The 21,066-nt window shown below is 39.4% G+C and overlaps 1 protein-coding gene across 2 annotated transcripts in view; it reads right to left on the reverse strand.

Moving 5' to 3' along the window:
* Positions 1 to 2,915: 2,915 nt before the first annotated feature.
* The window catches only part of slc6a17 (solute carrier family 6 member 17), a 38,816-nt gene continuing 20,665 nt past the window's right edge, over positions 2,916 to 21,066 (reverse strand). The window contains exons 4-13 of one of the 2 annotated variants that reach the window (XR_005992607.1): positions 20,412 to 20,538; positions 17,958 to 18,139; positions 17,226 to 17,336; positions 11,810 to 12,051; positions 11,500 to 11,692; positions 11,103 to 11,295; positions 10,851 to 11,010; positions 9,677 to 9,839; positions 8,815 to 9,388; positions 3,106 to 3,131 (exon numbers count right to left, since the gene is read on the reverse strand). Coding sequence is in view for 1 of the 2 variants with exons in the window: in XM_041800119.1 (XP_041656053.1) it covers positions 9,026 to 9,388; positions 9,677 to 9,839; positions 10,851 to 11,010; positions 11,103 to 11,295; positions 11,500 to 11,692; positions 11,810 to 12,051; positions 17,226 to 17,336; positions 17,958 to 18,139; positions 20,412 to 20,538 (1,734 nt within the window). In the remaining variant the exon portion in view is untranslated. Of the gene's footprint in view, positions 9,389 to 9,676; positions 9,840 to 10,850; positions 11,011 to 11,102; positions 11,296 to 11,499; positions 11,693 to 11,809; positions 12,052 to 17,225; positions 17,337 to 17,957; positions 18,140 to 20,411; positions 20,539 to 21,066 lie in introns of both variants that reach the window. The other variant, XM_041800119.1, reaches the window with a different exon arrangement.

A 21,066-nucleotide genomic window follows, 5' to 3' on the forward strand; every position in this document is an offset into this window, starting at 1 on the left:
GTTACCTTACTTAAGTAGAAAATTTGGGTATCTATACTTTACTGGAGTAATTATTTTTCAGCCTACTTTTTACTTCTACTCCTTACATTTTCAAGCAATTATCTGTACTTTCTACTCCTTACATTTAAAAAATAACCATGCTACTCCTATTTCATTTCAGCTTGTTTTCATCCTGGCTTGTCATTGTCCAAAAAAACACAAATAAAAAAAACCAAAAAACTATCTAGATAAATCGTGCCATCCGGATAGAGTGAATTTGATTGTGGCTGGATGGGAAGTATAAACGTAATACCATTCTGACACCCTATTGGTTTGTACGCGATCCGTTGCACCTGCACATATGACACAAATCACGTCACACTCCAGCAAGGAAATAGCAGACGTATGTAGCCTAGTATGAAGATGTCCGCAGCAGAGACTCAAGAGAACTGGAGTGAAATGTCCCAACCAAGCACCAGCGAGGAGGTTGGTAGCCAGGAAGACTAATACTTATAGGCAACTAGTCATCATATCTTCTGCTCCATGAAACACGTTAATGCTCAGTAGTACACATATATGGTTCTCGAATGTATTTTCATTGTACTAAAATGCGTTTATTTTCAATGGGCATAAATTAATTAATATCTTAATAAAACATTATAGTCATTATGACCTTCAGAAAAATGTTTTTTTTGGGGGAGGTGGGGTAGTGCTCTACAGGCCCCTGTGGTGCTGCATAAGCTTTTGTCCTTAATGGTATATTTTCCCCCCTTACATTACTTTTACTTTTACACTTTAAGTAGTTTTGAAACCAGTAATTTTATACTTTTACTAGAGTAAAAAGCTTTAGTTGATACTTCAGCTTCTACAGAACTCTTTTTAAACCCTAGTATCTATGCTTCTACTGAGTAATGAACGTGAATACTTTTGACACCTCTGGTGATTTTCAAAAAGAATGTCAAATTTCAATACATCCGTCCACAAATCCATTTTGCATTTTGTCTCAGCCCATTTTAAATTATATTTGGCCAAGAGAAGATGGCAGTGTTTCAGGATTGCTTTAAAATATGGGTCCTTCTCTGCATGACACAGCTTTAGCTTTATGATTACCTCTGGTCTGTTACTATAGGATACATCAGAGAGTACGGTCTAGACCTGCCCTTCTTGTAAAGTGTCTTGAGATAACTTCGGTTATGAATTGGCTCCATACAAAAAATGATTGATTTAGTGATTGATTGATTAACTTGCATTTACGGATGGCATGGCAAACTGTTGACAGACAGTGATATCTGGAAGTGTTCCTGAGCCCATGCAGTGATTTGCAGTACAGAATCATCTCTGTTTTTGATGCACTGATCTTTGGCATTGTGCCCAGCACACAGAGATTTCTCCAGATTCTCTGAATCTTTTGATGATATTATGTATTGTAGATCATGGGGAATTCAGAGTCTGCTGTTTTACATTGAGGAACTTTAACAAAGTTCAACAAAGGTTTTGCAGATTGGTGAACCTCTGCCCATCTTTACTTCTGAGAGACTCTGTCTCTCTTAAAGCTCCTTTTATACTCAGTCATGTCACTGATCTGTTGCCAGTTAACCTAATCTGTTACAGTACCACTTACTCTTCCAACCTTTTGTTGGCCTGTCCAAATTTTTTGATATATTCAATGAGTGAATATTTTCATGAAATGGTAAAATGTCTCAGTTTTAACATCTGATATGTTGTCTATGTTGTGTTGTGAATAAAATATGGGTTTATGAGATTTGCAAATCATTGCATTCTGGTGTATTTATATTTACAAAGCACACATGCATTCATGTCACTCTGTACTGTTTAACCCCCTTCAAAACGCTTTTTGACCATTTTTCCACTGTTATTTGCCACTTCTCATTAATTTCGCCCATTTTTGTTTCTTCTTTTAAACCAATTTTTGCTAAATTTTAAGCCCTTTTGATCACTTTTTTTCTGCCAATTTTTTTTGCCACTTTTAAACTATAGTTTGCCAAATTCAATCCTTTTTCACCACTCCCTTCCCCTTTCCATCTGTAACCCTTTTTTATGTCATTTTTTGCCACTTTTCCCCCAATTTAGCCGCTTTCAGCCTTTTAATTGCCTGTTAATCCATTTTTTGGAACTTTAAAAACATTTTTGCCACTTCTAACTAATTTCTGCCACTTTTAAAGTCTAAGTCTATTACCTTTTCCACTCATTTCTCCCTTTTAAGCCATTTTTGCCACTAATAATCCATCTTCACCACTCTCTTCTGTCATTGTTTTTTTTTTTCAATTTTAACTGCATTTCACTTTTTGTTATGCCGTTTTTTTTTGCAACTTTGAGCCCATGTTTGCCCTTTGTAACCTCTTTTCACTCTTTCCTGCCTGTTTTTGCCACTTCACTGTTACTTTATAAATCCCAGTTCACTGCCTTTTCTGCCCATTTTCCCACTTTCTGGCTTCTGTTGCCACCTCTGACCCAGTTGTGCCACTATTAAGCCCTTTTCACCACTCCCTTCAATCAATTTTTTTAACCAACTTTAACATTTCACTATTTGTTATGCCAATTTAAGTAATTTTTTTCTGTTTTTAATCCCCTTTTCTGCCTGTTTTTGCCACTTTTGACCCTATTTGGTGCTATTTGCCTATTCACTGCCTCTGCTAATCCATTTTTGACACTTGTTGACACTTTGACAAATGATAATTTACTTCTCAATAGACCATGATTTTGCTGACATTCATGGGCCCACAGTTCGTCTGGACCCCAGAAAGCTCTTCCCTTTATCACTCCTTATGAGCAGCTTTGACTAGGGATGTTGTTTATGGCCGAAATCTGTAGATGACAAACCTTAAAGCCATGTTTGAGAACATAAATCTTTATTGAAATATGTATTTGCACTAAAACACGGTTAGATCATAAGAAAAAATCACACACAGCCTTTGTCTGTTTAATAAAAGTGGTTACTTTAATTTCCTGTTTGCTCCATTGTGTTCCTACAGTCCATCACTGTCTTCAACCAAAGGAGGAAAAAAGTTGGGCTGCTTGTTTCAGTCAGACATTTTCCTTGTGATTGCGTTGCCAGTTCTGTGCTGGAAGCTGCTCACAGTTTCATTGAGAAACTCAGAGAGGAGATTGCTTACATTTGTGGTCCCAGTTCTCTGTAACAACAGGATTGAATCTACTGGATTAGTTCAGCAGCACACAACACTGAGAGAGGAGAAAAAAACACACATTTAAACACCAAAACCTACATTTACCTTTACTTTATACGCACGCACATCCACACACAAACACACACTCTCACACACATACGGAGTCACAATCAGAACAACCACACACTAACACCAGAAACCAACAGACACCAACGTAACGTTACCTACAGTACAAAAATCAAAAAAATATCTCAAAATATACATTTATTATTTACAGCTCAAGTATACAGTCCGTCACTCTTATACTATAGATACTCAGTGAGAATTGATCTGAATGTACATCCATATGTACAGATTAAATACACTCTCTTAAATACTATAAATATAACTATGGGTTTGGTCACATAGAGACTATTTTTACGGTTAAATAAACACAATATTACTCTACTTTTATTGAGTTAATCTCAGTTACTTCAGTGAGTTAACCTCCACAAGTTGCCTTGTGGTACATAATGCAACACAGCTGACACATGGACGAGACAAAGAGACCCTGGAGTTGGAGTTTTTACTTGTCATTATAGATATTAAATATCTACTATAAATGCAAATGTCTGATTTATATCAGAGATTTTTTTTTTTACTGTGCAGTATTGGAAGTTCCTCAAGTCTGGAGCTGCATGCTGCCTTTCCAAAAGTCTGTTGTCATTGTGCTCTCATGTCCTCTCATGGTTACTGTGCTAATACTCTCTGGCCACAGTTAAGATGCAGAACAAATGAATGGCTTTCTTGTGCAGGCATCTGTGTAGTTTAGTGTGCAGCCTTTATCCTGAAATGACCCCTCAGAGTGTGCAAGAAGCAGGCTGTAACTTACATAATCTGCAAGTTTTACCAGCCAGGTGTTTCATTTGAACTGGTGAGTTTCTCGCCTTTGTGCTCTCTTTCCTGTGCTTCTGTCAATGTGCTTAAATTCCAGAGCTGCAGCTCACTTTGTGTTCTGTGATCAAAGTCATTCTGCTGGAAACATCTGGTGTGGTACATTTGATCTAGATAGATCTTTATGCCTTTGCATTGGAAAAAAAAGCACCTGAAATGCTATAAGTGAGTGCAGGTGTGTCCTTTTAGAAGCTGGTGGCCTGTGAGCTGAATTACCTTCATCATAATGATCAGCTAACCATGAGTGTATTTAAGTGTATGATTCAGGTAACATATACACTGATATACACTGATATACACTCCAGAGGTTACTAAATCTCAGGAATGCCTGAAGCTTTGTTTTAGATTTACACATATCCACTAAAATCATGACAAAACACTAATTAAATAGTTTAGACTGAGATATTTGGGTAAGAAAAACATGCGTGGGTCTATTTTCTAAGGTTTTCAGAAATTAAACTGTTACATTGGTGTTGATTTTTGACAGAAATATTTTATTTTTTATCATTGGGGGTCTTCTGCAGGGGGCTCAGCTTTTCTTAAATAAAATTAGGGGGGCTCCAAGGGAGAAAAAGGCTGAAAACAACTGGTATAAAATAAGCCCATTCGAAGAAAATGCGTTTTTCTTGTAATTATTAAGCATGCTTGCAACTTTCATTTAACCCAAACTTTTAAAAATCTGTTGTAAGTGTACAGAGAAATCTAAATTACAGGCAATGACGCACAGATCCACTGTACTAATAAAAACAAGAAACCAGATGTCATTCAGGGACATTCAGACTAATATCTCACAGTATGCAGGTTAGGACTGTCACAAGAAACCTGTAATAGAGACAACAACCATCTTTTTAAAAAATTAAATATGAATGTTGTGCTTAAAAATGCATACAGTAATACCTATGTATCTGTTTTTTTGAAAGGGGCTGCAGGGATTCTTCACACTGGTTGCAACATCAAAAAAGAGAGGGAGCATGAAGAAGTAACCTGGGTCTCAAGTTGCATACCCCTACGAAATACTGGCACATAGTGCATTCACAACGAGAAGTTTACTCAAATGCAGTATACTACTGGCACACTCAAGACCATCCATGGTTGTATTTAGCTATTTATTTATAATTCCATCCTGTAATATTCTGGAATCCAGTTCAAACAGGTGTGATTTTAGCTCTGTCTGCTTATTCATTGTTTTATTTTGGAAGCTGACGCGGAACAACTTGTTTCCTCAGGAACTGTGTTGAGGGTGGACTCTATCCCTTGTCCTGTGTTCCTGTAGCTCAGTGAAAACAGTTACTAACGGTATTTTTACTGTGTTTCCGTTAAAATGGTTATTTGTGGTATTTCAACTGTGTTCCCAGAGTCTCTGTCGAAGAGTATAAGTGTCAGTAATGTTGAGTGTGGTAGGGGCTGCAGCTTAGTGTTTAATTTAGCTGTAGTGTGGAGGAAACTTCATTTGTTACCCGAGGTAACTTTAAGTTTTAGATCACGGGTGTCCAAACTTTTTCCACAGAGGATCACATATGGAAATATATAAGAATGGTGGGGCCACTTCCATATTCCTCGCCATGAGGATTTTAAAGTTAGTAAGACTAATCAATTATAAGTTAATACATGCTTAACAATTGGGTTTGCCTTAGTGGCTAGTTAATGGCTGTCAGGGCAAATAGACTTGCACCCCAAAACCCTGGAATCAGATTTCAGGGGGCCCTGTTTAGCCCTGGCTACCACTGGTTCTGCCCCTGACAAGCTATCGCTATTTGCTATGATAATCCATCAGGATGTTATCAATCAAGATATCTTCTTGTCAAAATGTTTGTTCACAGATTTACCAAGGTAGCACTGCCTTTTGCTGAAAACAAGAAGTACAATATAGTTAAGCTCAAGCCACATGTTTTAATGTGGGCCATATTTTCTCTAGAATTTGCTCCCAGCCAATTAAAAATGGGCCACGGGCCACATTTGGCCCCCGGGCCATAGTTTGGACACCACTGTTTTAGATCAATCCAAGCCACACTGATTGATACCTGTCAGGTGAGTGGTAGAGATGTGAGTTCCATAGCTACTGAGGATGCGTCGCTGTCTGAATAATTTTTGAGATAATATTGGTGAGATAGAGTCAAACTCTGCTTGTGTTTACAAAATCTTTATTTTTCTCAATGTATTTATTGTTGGTGACTGTGATGCGCTAATCACTCATACAAACATTTAGGCTGGAATAGATTTGAGATGCGAGTCACAGAAGTGTTGAATCTTTAGAAAGAAGCTGGAATGTCGAGTAAACACAGCCATTACTGGATCACAGGAACCAGTTAGCATGGAAACCTTTTTAAAATGTATCTGTAAGTGCACAGAAGTGTGGGGAAACCAGTGGAGCAACTACACCACTAACAGAGGTTACAGTGCAGCTCGCCCTACAAGCCATCAAAAAAGGCTAAAGAAGTTACATGAATTTAATAGTGAGTGATAAAAGTCACCAAGTTTTGATTAGAAGCGCCTTTGTATAACTTGCAATTAAAAAATAAATAGAAGAAAACAGAGTCAGTTAATCCATCCTCACTTCCTGTCGGTGTGTGATCTGAGTCGCTACTAACCTGCTGAGATTAAATTCCCTGTACTGCCTTTAAGTGTGCTTTAATAGTATTCCATCAGAGGTATGTAATTTGAAACACACTGGTAGACACTTCAGTGACTGCTAGCTAGTTAGCTAGCTAGCAAGCCTTGTGTTTAGCTACTCCTACTAAATAATGTCAGAGGAGATGACAGATTAAGGGAGGTACTGTACCTAGACCTGAAGCAAGGTTCCTTGCTCTTTTGGAGGTTCTGAAGATTTTGTAAAGGACAGTGTTTGCAGGACGTGCTATAAAAGTGAAAGAAAGCTCAATCACCTTCATCGTTCAGATTTCATCAGAATAAAGTGAACGGTGGTCAGCCCAAGCTAGGGACTTTGATTTATTTGGCATATTATTGTTAGATGTGGGGCCTTATGATGATTTATCAGTCCATCTGATTGTTTTTGGCAATGAAAAATCCTGAAATTATGATATAGTTACAGCCTTAATGCATATATTGCTAAATCATACAAAATCTGTGACAATCTGTGCTTCCTTGTATTTTTAAATTTTACCAAATATTTCTCAGTCCTCTAAAACCACCTCCAGGGTCTCAACCTAATTAAAGTGCTCAAGTGAATGACACAAGAAGTTGGTCCAAACTGCACAAACACGCTACATAACCAAGAGAACAAAGTGACAAAAGCATAAGGCAAACAGACAACAGAGATGCTGTTCAGGCACCAAACAATGTGACTAACTGTGCTTCACTACATCTGCTCAGTCTCAAGTATCCCTGTTGCCTCAGGGAGGGGCCACCAGTTGGAGAGAACCTTAACACCTCCTCCACTGGCCTTTAGTGCCCCCTAGTGTTGAAACGTGTGTATTACCGCTTATTCCAAACATCTATCACAGAACATTTTCCACATGAAGCCCCTAAACATACAGCGTCTTACAAGGTTATACATAAAAATAAAAAAGGCTTCACTTTTCACACCTCAGTTCACAAAAAGACATCAAAGTGTAATTGTAGTGCTAATGACAGATTTTAGGAATGTACAACAATTAAACCCACATGTCAAGTATGATAAATCCACATGGCAGTGAACCTCTCACTCAGTGCTCTATCACATCGTCAGAGATCACGTAAACAGCTGTGCAGGTGAAGCAGACAAAGCGAGGTGTCTGCTCTCCTCGTCCTCCTCCACATCACAAGAGGATCTGTCTCTATTGAGCCTTCCTTGTTGCCATAGCCTCCCCTGGGTGAAGCTGCTCTATTTTTAAAGCAGCAGGGTCACCGGGGCTCTCATTCAGCAGCAGACAATACATTCACACTCAAACACTTCTACTACACAAAGGAATAAACCCTCGCATTTCCAATTTCTGCTTGCTCTGCCTCACCCATACAACCTGAGCTTATCTCTGCTCATGCACCGCTACCTCAGCCCTTCGAAGGCATTGATTAAAATGGAAACGCTTGATTGAAATGATTGATTAAAACCGAAAAGCTTAGTGTTGGCCAGCTGCGGCTGGAACAGCACAGATATGGCGTGAGAAGAAAAGAAAAGTGCTGCTCTGTGTTAAGGCTCAGAGATGCTCTAACCATGTCTGACGTCTGTGCTTTTGGTGATCGCAGAGAAGAAATGACGAGGCAAAAAGCTTTCCCCTTGATGTGCACAACTGTGGTGTATATACACGATTTACGCTGACATCTCAGACTAGGTCACAACACGTATTTACAATATTCTACATGAGCAGGAGAAAAATAGAAGGAGATCAGCTTTGATAAGAATTATTGCTGATGCGTGAGAGGCACATTAAACTTAAAGATGTGCTTGTAACACTGTTTACACTGAAAGAACTGTTAGTTAAATACTGATTTAGAGTGATTCTTGTGTTTCCAGATGAGGAATGATCTCATACCATGAGTCTCCCTCTATCCTTTCCCCACATATAACAATCTTCTGTGACTAAACCAGATTAAGACAATTATCTCCAAGATAAAGAACATCCACTTGACTCAAAAATAACTGTCTTTGACTTCTACGGTTCAGTCCAAAGTGAATCTTCAGCATTTCACACACCTTAACCTCACCAGAGCTTACTAAATAACAAAACCCTCAAAATAAAATTTATATGCTTCTCTTCGTTCACATTTCCTTCTCTCTGTGAGCAATAAAAGATGGAAAAGATGCCTGGATGGGACTCACATTCCCACGATCCCTTTATGTCAGCGAGACTCGACAGGAGCCAGAAAAAGGTGTGATGGAGGGATTGGGTTCTGTGGGTTAAGATGTGATGAACGCTGCCAAAACAAAGAGCAGCAGTGGATTTTTCTCTCCCTCCTCACCTCCTCTGTTCCTCCCTTTCTCCCTAGTACTCCACCTAAAGGACAAGGAGGATGGATCTACGACAGGTAGATCATAGCTCAGACTCTGGTGAGCCAATGTTCTGGTAGCCCGTCTTGGTGCTTGTGCCATAATTGGTATTGGTCATCTCGTGGGCGCCACCAGGACCAAGGAAGGTACGGTGGGGGGGCATCGGGGAGGGAGCCTCGCTGGGGTTCTTGCCCAGGATGAAGCGCTGCTCGTCCTGCTCCTCCAGGTTGGACATGTCCTTCATCATGCCTTTGCGGTAGGACACGGACAGCTTGTTGGAGCCATCGGAAATCAGATTGAAGCGGCGTGCGATGAAGACGAGGGGTAAAGGCAGCATGGCAGTGATGATGAGGGCGTAAGCCATGGCTAACGCCCAGGGTGGGTAGCTGTGGAATTTCTCTGCACCCTGGTGAACAAAAAAGATGGAAAAAGGGGGAAAACATAACTAGAGTATGCCTTTCACCTTTTATTGAAAACCAATTCAGTCATCACCATGAAGCTGGAGCACTCTTTGTATTGTATCTGTATGTGCAGGATGTATCTAAGCTGATCAAATCTACTGCCTTGTGTAAACCTGTTAACTTGTGTTTTAAATAGCAAATATTTCTGCATTTTGCTGCCAAAAGAGAACAACAAAGTATTTCCTGTTCCTAATTTTGTGACTAAAATAAACAAAAATAAAGTAAAGACTGACCTCAGACTCTACCCAGGCGTTGTATCCTGCAGGACTGACGGCCATCTCGATGACGGTGGCAGCGATAAGCACGACCAGTATAGCTGGAGACACGTACCTCCACATGTAGTAATAGAAGGAGTATGGCCTGAAGCCAAGCATATCCTCCAGGTCCTGCATGAATCTGTTACACAAAGAAAGAAAGAAAGAAAGAAAGAAAGAAAGAAAGAAAGAAAGAATGAAAGAGTTTTCTGTTAAAAATGACCACTGTGATTTATTTCGAAAGTTCCACTGATGATAAACTGTTTATAAGCATCATCTCATCATCTCCCTGCAGTTTTCATGCTTGACCTTTTAGATATTTTTCTTCCCCAGCTTTCACATCTATTACTGAGGATGATGAAAAATATCTGGTTATTAGTCACATAACTTTCTCTTAACATACCCACTTGTGACTGATTCCTAACCTGACATGCCAGATAGTCAGTTTCACATACCCAATGCATGGTTTTATTTCACATTCATCTAAAGAAATCTCTCATACAACGAGTTTGGGAAAGGCAGGACTTTTCAAAAATCCTCAGAAGGTGATTGGACAAACATTCTATCTGTCTTATTGATGATGGTCCAATCAGAGCAACAAGACAAAATAAGGCCATTCAAAACTCCAGTTCTAACCTGAGATTTAGAGTCTAGTGCTACCGTAGTTTATGAAAAGTGGTGTCTAAATTCATGTAAAACCTTTCAGGAGAAGAGCAAACATTCTTGCTCTTGTTATAATAAAGAAATGTGGTTGGCCTTTCTACAGCTACATCCCAGCTAATACTGTAGCCACAGTGTTAGCAGTCATTGTATAAGGCAAAGGCCATTTTTTTTCAATAAATTTTAAGGGTAAAACTAAGTTTAAGGGTAATCACTTCAGCAGCTTTGGAGTAATTTGCCAGTATGGAAAAAGTGAAGGTATTACGTAAAGCTTGTTTTTTACTTTTTCTTTTTAAATCTTGATGTCTGTGCAAAATTCTATTGCAAAACCACTCAATAAAGGGAAAACGTACTGATCCTGCTTTTAGTTACGCTACTAGCATGACTAAAGTTATTTTCATTTTAATGACCCTCCTCTTTTTTTAGACAATGCAAGTATTAAAAGTTTGAAAAAGCTTAAAAATGCTAGTAGTATACAAATGTGTGTAGTGACCTCTTAGTGCCATAGATCCAGGCCACAGAGACGTTCTCAAGGATCACCACCACAGTGAGAGGCAGACCAGCGGAGTAATCATCAAACATGGTGACAAAGTAGTTCCCTGAACGCTGAACAAACAGCAGGCCTAAAAGGAAGGCGATGATACAGCACACCACTGTGGAGGAGAGCAAAAACATCCTCTAAGAATCCCAAAGGCCATAATGAAAACAAGCACAAGGGACTGAGAAATGAAACGCTTCAGCTCACCACACAGGATCTCTTTGCGGATCTTGAAAGCATCCAGTATGGGAGTGGTGATGCCGGTCATGGTGCCAATCATGCTTCCCAGACCCAAGTTGATGAGCATGAAGAAGAACATGACGGACCAGAAAGGGCTGGCAGGGAAATGTGTCATGGCCTCTGTGAAGGCGATGAAGGCCAGGCCGGTGCCCTGAACCGCCTGCAGGATGGACAGAGGGAATATGGTCACAATGTTAAAGGTCATAGTGACAAAATGCTGTTTTTAAGTGGATGATCTTATTTGGTTACTCTAATGCAAGTGATAAAGGGGAATAGATAAGTCAAGTATAAAGCACATTTCCGAGCATATGCTAAACAAAAATTCTGCCTTTTGAACAGTCATGCTACTTTTAGAGCATCTGACCTTGTTGAGTTCATCCTCCAGCACACAAGCATCCAGGCCCAGCTGTCCAAAGCTGTCCTCCTTCACCGTCTTAATGACACCATACATCTCAGCGTAGTCCTGGGTAGTCAGGTGGGAGAAGTTGATGTGAGGAGGGATGAGCTCTCTGCTCAACACACCTGTGTTCAGGTAACCTAGGATCTTCTCTGCATTGCTGCACAGAGAACATTAGAGATGTTGAAAGAACAGATGTGTAAGCAAAAGTGATAAAAACAGGCACAACTGTTTTTTTTTAATTTATTTATTATTTTTTTTAGAAGGACATACTCACTCGACAACACACTTTTCGTTCATGACGTTGGCCTTGAACCCAAGCACAGCAAACACGACTAAAGTGGCCAGGATGGAGGTGACAAAGTTGATGATGGAGACGAGCGTTGCGTCAAAGTGGCAGTTGTTGTCTCGCTTGTTGTAGCTGGAGAAAGCAATGACACCTCCAAAGCCCAAACCAAGAGCAAAGAAAACCTGAGTGGCTGCTTCTCTCCACACCTGCGGCTCCAACATCTTCTCCAGCTGCAGAGAAAAGATTAACATTTCAATATTAGTGACAGATTATAATGTATATATTCACATTTATCCTATTAAAAATGTTTGAGCAGTGAGGTTCTTTTACTCAAGTAAGTTAATCATAATTTCATTTTATTTCCATAAAAATTGGCAAAGTGGGAGTTTATTACTCTCCTACTCATATTTAGATGGTTTATCCAAGATAGTTTATTGGATCTAGAGCATTCACTTGTCATGCAGGATTCAAGTTTTCAAGAACTGACATTTGAAAGTAGAAACAATGGATGATAAAATTTAAAAAAAAAAAAAACTAATTCAAACTTTATGTTTCCCTTTGTCATTATGTAGTCCTACCACTCTTATTATTGTCACTAGTGCAACATATATGTTGTTATATCTGGTTCCAGACCTGCCACAGACATGGATGGGCCCCTGACAGGCTCTGTTAACAGTCATTTAACAATATCAACACATGCACGCTGGATCTGCAGCTTTAGCACTAGCCTCCTGGCTAATGTTAGCCTCTTGGGTCTGGGGCCATTTGGATTTAGAGTTGACTGAAAACAATTTGTTGCAGGTCTTAGTGTGGCTGTACACAGTGGCATTCCTGCCCTAGTCCAATGGGACAATCCACCATATATCACAAAAATAAAGGCTCATACCATTTTAGGAAGAGGGGGTATGCATTTTGAAAGTGGCAACATAATATAAAATTATTACTTTTGTTGTTTTAATATATGATAGAGCAGTGGTTCTCAACTGGTGGGTTGCTGAGCAGTTTTCAGTGGGTTGCAACTAGGTGCCTGAAAAAAAATGGTGGCAGTCCTTATTGAACATGCATTGATACCTTTTATTTTACCCTGTTTTACTGTGAAATTGGGTAAATGCAAATGTTTGATCAATATTTTAACTAATCTATCTCTTCTTGATGCAATAAAAGGCTTCTTTTCCCAGGATAATGAAGTAATTTCACAAGTTCTCTGGGAAAGTGGCAGAAATTGACACATGACATGCTCATGAAAAGAAGGTATAAAATGTGTCAGTTTTGTCCCTTTTCTTTTTATATCAGGTGTTTTGGTCCAATCATGCTCCAAACTGCAACACATTTATTTAACTAAACATGCGTTGTTGAGTATTTTTTGAAAACTTGGGTCGCAATCTGTCGTAAGACAGACTGGTGGGTCCTGAGGCTGGACCAGTTGTGCACCACTGTAATAGAGGGTATTTAGCAGAGTTGGGGTGAAACTTATTACATTTACTTAATAACTGATGGGAAGAATTGTAGTAATATTCATTACATTCATAAAAAACATCAGTTACTGAGTAGAAAAAGGAGTTTGGCTTTGATCAAACAGTAGCACATGTCTGCATCACATCCAAAAACAGCTTTTCCATTTCACTTTATTATAAAGGTGTGACGTTACCTGAATAACCTGATTGGAGATCCATATTCTTATGTTGTTATTGCCAGTAAGTAATGATCACTTTACTGCAGAAATCCTCTAAAGTGGTAAAGTAGCTACTTAGTACTTTAAATACACTTGAAAGCAATAATTTTAATTTTTACTTGATTAGATTAATATGGGGGTCGGGAACCTGTGGCTCCAGTGACGCATGCGGCTGTGTTGCCCCTCCGAATTGGCTCTCTGCAGCTGTGCCAAATTTGAAATAAAGGAAATTTTTTTTACATTAGACGAATATTTTTTATAATGCTATATAGAGATAGTTTTGTATATTTTATTAAAAAAAATGTAGCTCTTTCATTCACTTCTTTATTTTTACAAATAGGCCTATTTTATCAGCTCAAAAATGAGTCATATTGTGCCTCTATGGTGCAGCGCATACTGTGCTTTCCTGTCTTGGGAACAAAGGTCTGGACAGTCTTGTCACTAATGACACCTGAAGCAGGAGTTTTGCTCATCACGCAAGTTAAGTTTTTAATTTTGAAATCTTGTTTAGTACAGCAAGAGGGAAGGTCGGAATGTGAAAACAACAATTAACTTTGGTAAGTTTTATACTAAGCCTACTGCACACCTGTATGTGATGTAGACAGACAGACAGCAGCATAGAGAGAGGAGATGAAGTGGAGAAGGTTTCATCCATAGGAGAGCAGTAGGCTACTACAATATCCTGCATTAGGTCTGTCTGACAGCAGGTGTAAGGAGTGTGTTTTGATGAATATAGAAGTAATGATAATGACTATATCGGTATCATTAAAAATAAAAATAAATAATCACTGGCTGATAATAGCATTTATAGATAAAAATAAAAATATGTACACAGTTGTTTCTATTGTAGTTCTAAATCCATAAATGTGTCAAAATGAAAATTATGATTAAAATGCAAAGTAAGAATAAAATAACTTCTAAGTGGAAAGTTATCAGTGTGATAAAACTTATCAGTGGAAGGCCACATATCTTTGCTCAATCAGCTATGTCAATAGACAAAGAGTTAGGCTAATTGACTGCGTCACCTTTATTACCAAAAAGGTTCCTGACCCCTGGATTACCAGAGCAGCAAATTTATTCCTACAAAAGTAAATGTTAACTAAAGTAACTGCACTTTTACTTGAGCAAATAATCTTGCACTTTTCCTCCTGTGGAATTTAGGTGTTAATAAAAGCTCATAATTGCTTAAATTTAGGATGGACCATGCCTTTGCTAATCTCTATAACTCTGGGCCACAGAAAGCTGTACCTTTCCCCCCTTATGTGCAGCCTTGTTGGTTCCTATACGTGTAGGCGTAGCGGGCTTGAGAGAACAATGTGTTAGTGGGTTAGTGCATAAGAGCCTTTGTGTGTCTGTTGAATGTATTTCTGTGACTTGTATTGTCTGTGGTTTTGGACCCCTTAGAAGAAAGATGATTCATCCAAAGGGGGTTGTCACAAAATTCAATGGGTTTTGTTTTTTGTCTGTTTAATTAATTATCTAATTACAGAAGATCTGTTTTCTTTTCTCTGGCTGCAATATACTCTCTGCTTAACAGCAAATTTCAATTTAAAAAAACTGTCAAATGGAAGATTAGATAAAACCAAAGTCAGCAAAGACGCTAACATCAGCATAGGAACAAGCCATGGTTGTCAAGCTACACTGGTGAGTACAGCAGACCAGCAGAACAGATATGTCAAAAAAACAACAACAACCAAGTAAACTAATACAATCGGTACATGGGTCACCAAAGACTGTCAACATCGTTGAGGACAAGGGGCTTCAAAGAAATCAGTTTACATTAACTTTGCAGCTAAAGTTATTTTGTTCTTGATAATTAAGTTTGTAGTATAAGGATATTATTGCTCATCAAATAAAACTATAGTTTACATACCATAACAACTTAACTGAGAAGTTAAATGAAGCTCAGTATTAGTTCATGCAGGACAGGGTAGTCATACGCCCAGCCATGACCAGCTGACAGCCAACTCATCCCAATTATCGCCTCCCAGCTCCAACAGCCAATCACAACTCTTTCTCTTAACACAGCGACCCATTTTCATGAGATACTTCTCACTAATGCATTAATGCTGATGCACCACACTGCTGCTGCTGTCAAAGCTTAACCTCCTCCACCCCAGCCTCCTCCTTTATAGCTTAAAGCTTGTTGCATAAAGAGATTAATGCTAGTATGTATTTTGAACTAACTTTATTGTATTCAGTCCCCTTTGTCATTAATGTATCTATCCATATGTGGGGTTCTAGTTATATGCTCCCTGGAAAGTCAAAGCATGCAGCTTGACTAACCCAGGAAGCATCTTTTGATCAGAGCCTTCTCTGTCAGGTAAAAATGTAGATCCATTTTGCAATAAAATGTTAAAATGTTTGACGAGGGTGTGCCTGACTGAAATAAAGTTTAAAAACTAGTTTACCATACTTGTAGTTCTTTCATCTCAAACCAATATGCAAGTAAATGGTAGTATTTAAATGTATGATAAATCAGGATTAATCACAGTGTATTTGTGTGATTAAATATTCTACATAGTACCCATGGCTTCAGAGGGCTTAATGTCAATAGAATTAACATAATAAATCTCCAAAGCAATCTCAATAACTGAAATTCCCCTTATTTTCTCAGAATGGTTGTGTGGACCTTGAAAATTCTGTTTCTTACTCCACAGACACCTATTGAACTGCAAAAAACAAAAAACAAAAACCAAAAAACTGTGTGGTTCTTAAGCAGTACATGCTGACATTAGCCTATTCATTCAGTGAGTCTGGCGTTGATGTAATTTAAGGAAAAGAGAATAATAAGAAGGTTTTGATTATGTACACTTAGATAGCTACTGGTCTGCATATTTATGGTGATTCTTGGTTAAATTTAAAGAATTTTGAAGGCACCCTGACTGAGAAAAGCTTGCCTACACAATGAAGTTAACCTGCACCTTCATTAGAGCTCTAGTGCTACTCTAAATCCATTGAGCTGCCTCATTACCTTACCTCCTTTGACATTTGATGCCAGCAGCAAATCTCAGGAATAAATTCAAATTGCATCTTCACATAAACCAAGTAAAGAGCTTTCATTTTTCTACAGTACATTATGAAGACATTGAGACAAATTGTTCTGGTTAAATCTGGGGTTTTGAGGTATCCCTGTTACGTGTTATGTATGTGCACATCATAATCTTGTAGCAGAATTATTGTCTGTTTAGCTGGGAAAGAACCGTTGCTGTGATAGTAAGAGATTATAACACAACTTGACACGGATAAACAAAAACCTGTTTGCTTTCATAACCATTTTTACGGTGAAACAACGACTAGTTTGCTGATTTTTCATGTGAACATTCTGTCCCAAACAAAATGCAGCACTAATGTGGAATTTCCTCTGTAGTTACAAATTTTCACCTCTAGAGGGAGACAACAACCTAACACATGACCCAGAGCTGATCTTTATGACTTTCTAATAGTAATGGAGCTAAACAGCCTTGGTGGTACAGCAGCGAAACCATCACCAGTAATAGTTCAGCAGCATGCACAGATAAAATATCACTTAAGCTGCTTATATGATTGGCCAGCCATGCTTGTGTAAGTGTTCAGGTCCAAAATGAAAGTGAGCTAAAAACCACATTTTCCTTATCCTGGAGGACGGAGGGGAAATAACCTTTTGTTATGTTTCTTTTATACACACCAACCAGAATCCTGCTGAAGCACATCAGAGTTTCTGAATATCAGCAGTGGGATTATTTTTCTCACCTTTGGGGTGAACATGTGAGCGATGCCGTCCACGGCTCCCTTCAGCAGCAGACCTCGCACCAGGAAACAGAAGAGCACCACATACGGGAAGAGAGAGCTGAAGTACATCACCTTGGAGAGAGAGAAAGCGAGAGAGAGAAAGTCAAGTACTTCACACAGCGTTGCCATGGTGACACTATTCTGATGCCTCACAGAGACGACAGCGATCATGAATCAGTCTCAAACTGCTTTGTCTTTGTTGGCACTAAATCTGCCAAATCATACCAAATGTGTACAGAATTTGGAAATGTTTGGAAAGATGACGAAAAAGATCCTTCATACAGTTTTTATTCTGGATTATATTTCAGTCCTGAGGATGAAAACTGGTTTACTGAGTTCAGTCTTTAAAAAGCGTGTCAGACCTTGGCAATCGGTGTATTTTCCTGTTGAGAATGTGGGCTGGATGTTACGCTGAGCTATATGACTCACTCTCTGGATGAAGATAATAGGATGTTGTTGCAGTTGTCGCCAAACAAAGCATCCTGATCCGCTCTCTGCTTGCTTCAGTTCAGGTTTATTAATGTTGCATGTGTCTCCTCCATAATATAGATGAGATCCAGAAATAGATGAGCGCTGATGACAGGCTCTAGCATCCAGCTATCGGCTTTAGTGAATCAAACACTCTCCGTTATGGATGGGTCATTGATTAATAAGGTCTATGATCCCTGCTGTAAAGCCCTGGAAACCTCGTACCTTCCCAGAGGACTGGATGCCCTTGATTACAGCCAGGCAGACCAGGATCCAGGCCACCAGCAGGGACAGGGTCATCTTCCAGTTGAGGCCGCCTGTGTCGTCGATGGAGCTGGTGATGTTGAGAGTCTGACGGTACCAGAAGTAAGTGGTGGCCGAGCTCTTCTCACACTCCGGCTCCACAACTAAACAACCACAAGGAAAGAGAGCGATGAGAGGAAATGCTCCAACAGCTGAAACTGCTCTAATACAGAGGAAAATGTGCTTTTTACTTTTTCCATAACACTTTTTTTTGTTACTGCTCTGTTTCTAAATTCTATCGTTCTTCCCACCAGGTGAATGATTTTTCAAAGAGCCAATGTTGAAAGAAGTACGCGAAGTTCAAGTTAAAAAAGTTGGTGTCCAGAAACTGCAACATGTATTCTAAAATATAGGTATAGGACATTTAACTGACTCTGTACAAGTGTAAGCAGCTTAAACTCTGGTACTTGGACCCTTATGTTTTCAAATATCTCCTTAGGATAATTTTGATTAGAGGTTAGGATTAGGACATAGTATGTGAATGTATGAGTAGACTTTTATCTAATAATTTAAACTCGCAAGGTCACTTTCAACTAAGCCATCTAAATCATTTTAATTAAAAAAAGCCAGTATTTGTCCCCTTAAATCTGGTGGAGTAAAGTTAAATGCAAGTTTTTATGAAGTACCAGTCACATACCTCAAATTTATAGTACTTCAGTATCCTAAATATAGTTTATTTTTCCAGCACTTGGATTAACAGAGGCCTAAGATACAGCTTTATGTCTACAACATTAGCAGAAGCAGCTTCAGGACAATTCAGCACTGTAACTGTAAACAGGGGGAAAGAAATAACACCACAGTCATCTGGTTTAATAAAGAAGCAGCAAAAGATATTTTTAACACATTTAACACATTATGAGGGATTAAATATTAAAAGCTTGAATGAGTAATAGGACATTAACTGTGGCTCAATACATCATTTCAGACCCCATTGGTTTACAATGGAGCGCTGAAGCAAAGATCACTATTCGGATATTTTCCTTAGAGTCAAGGGGCGCAGTACGGGTGGAGGGATTACCAGGCCCACAGAAGGGAGGGGCCCTTGAGAAGCCTGCAATGAAAAGTGTGTTTTTATTATTTCTTTCTTAGTAATTAGTGTCATTATTGAATCAAAAGCAACCAAATGAATTGGTCAACAGACTGGGCCCTGCTCCTCCCTTAACAAAATTCCAAATTGTATAGTCCAGCGCAGTGAAATAATGCAAGTAAATTTAATTTAACCATAGTAAAAAAATATTGCTCATAAATGGGGAAATTATGGTTCGAAAATATATTTAAAAAAAAGGATAGATATTTGTAAAAAATTATGCAACATTTGTTGCTTGGCTAGCCAGTTCGGGGGTCCTGTGTAATATTCCCTCTGGGGGCCTAAAATCCCTAGCTACGCTTCTGCATAGAGTAACTATGCAACTGAACGTGCTTTTCATTGTAGAAACTCCACAACAGACTGTGAAGTTGTTGGAATGTTTTTTCTGGAGGCGTGTAATGTTTCGAACTTCATAAATATCTGCAGTATTACCGTGCCCTCTCAACAGGACCCTGCAGAGACTTGGCTAATCTCCTGCCTGCTCTCTGCACGTCAGCTGCTGTGTTGATTGACTAGAATTTATGTGACATCTTGGCCAATCAAATAGTGTTGTGGGCAAAACACCGTATATTGGTGCAGATAATTGGTCGACCCCTAATTTTGATAAATCAGGAGTGCAGTGCATGTGTGAAAGGGACATTTAAAAGGGGTATAAGTGGCTTATAAAGTAGTATTAATTAATTTCTCATGTTGAAATATCTCATCATGCAGTCCTTAGACATAAAACACTAGCTAATGTTGACCTTTTTACTTGTGCTCTGCAGAATTTTTCATAAGTCTTAATCAAGTGTTCTTGGCATTTACTCCCTATTTGACAAGCCAATTTTTGAGAGCATGTTTGCAGCCATGTTTTTAGCATACAATTACAACACTACCAGTCAAAAACACAGTGGCAGAGTCGTGTGTGACGCCCCACAGCACCTCCCCCGCTGCACTCATAATCATAAACTGAGTCGACATCCTGTGCTTGAATGTTAATAAAAGCTGAAGCCCTTTACTCCTCCAAAACCTGCACGAGCTCCCACCACGGGCTAACAGCTGATAGCCATCCGAGGTTCTGACATTGTTGGGGTCATACCATCTGACAGGCCTCGCCAACAGGGCTGCTCTGCTGGATAAAGTGCAAGGCCGTACGGGAAAGACATATTCTGCAGATTTAACCACATGAATGTGGAAGCTAGACTCTGCAGTATTCATTTCACTTCTTGCTATATGTACTTTGTGTCTTCTGCCAGACATTTCTGTTCTTGTTTCAGGTGTGTTGTGCAGAGCATTGTGTTTGCACTCACTGGCTTGGGTTCCATTTATCTTGATGGGGCACTCGGCCCAAGGCAGTGGATACTGGAAAGACTGGAAGAAATAGAAGATGCTCCAGCCGATAATCACATTGTAGTAAAGGCCCACAAAACCACAAACCTGAGGAAAAATAAGAGAAAACAGAGGAACTCATCACTCCTAGCAACAACTGCATCTCGTCACACAAATACACATTCACAAACACATGCAATTTGTTCAGGTGAACTCCTCTTCTTCAGTCTGCTCTGCTGCTGAGCACACAGCTCAAGTCAGTGTGTGTGTATGAATTATTGAGCTGTTTGCTCTCAGCAGCAGAGGCTGGGGTCCTCTATGAGGAGGTATTTATAGCTGCTGAGTCTCTCTCTGCCACATCTTGGCTGCCACACGCCTCACTGCCCCATGCCAGGCCTCTACCTTCCCCTCTTTAACGCTAGATTGATGAAATCTCTATCAGAAAGGCAAACGGAGAAGGTCAGCGGCTAGGTGAATCTGCCACTGATGGACTGTGTGTTCAGCTGATGGGATGGGGATGTGACGGGTCAGTGCTCATGTAGCTGATGGAGACAGATTATGACAGTGATCAGCGCTGGTCTTTACGTGTCGCTCGCTGTTAAACATCAAGAGGACGTAAAACGGAAGAGAGAGTCA

Source organism: Cheilinus undulatus, linkage group 11 (genome assembly GCF_018320785.1).
Source record: "Cheilinus undulatus linkage group 11, ASM1832078v1, whole genome shotgun sequence".
NCBI classification, from domain to species: Eukaryota; Metazoa; Chordata; class Actinopteri; order Labriformes; family Labridae; genus Cheilinus; species Cheilinus undulatus.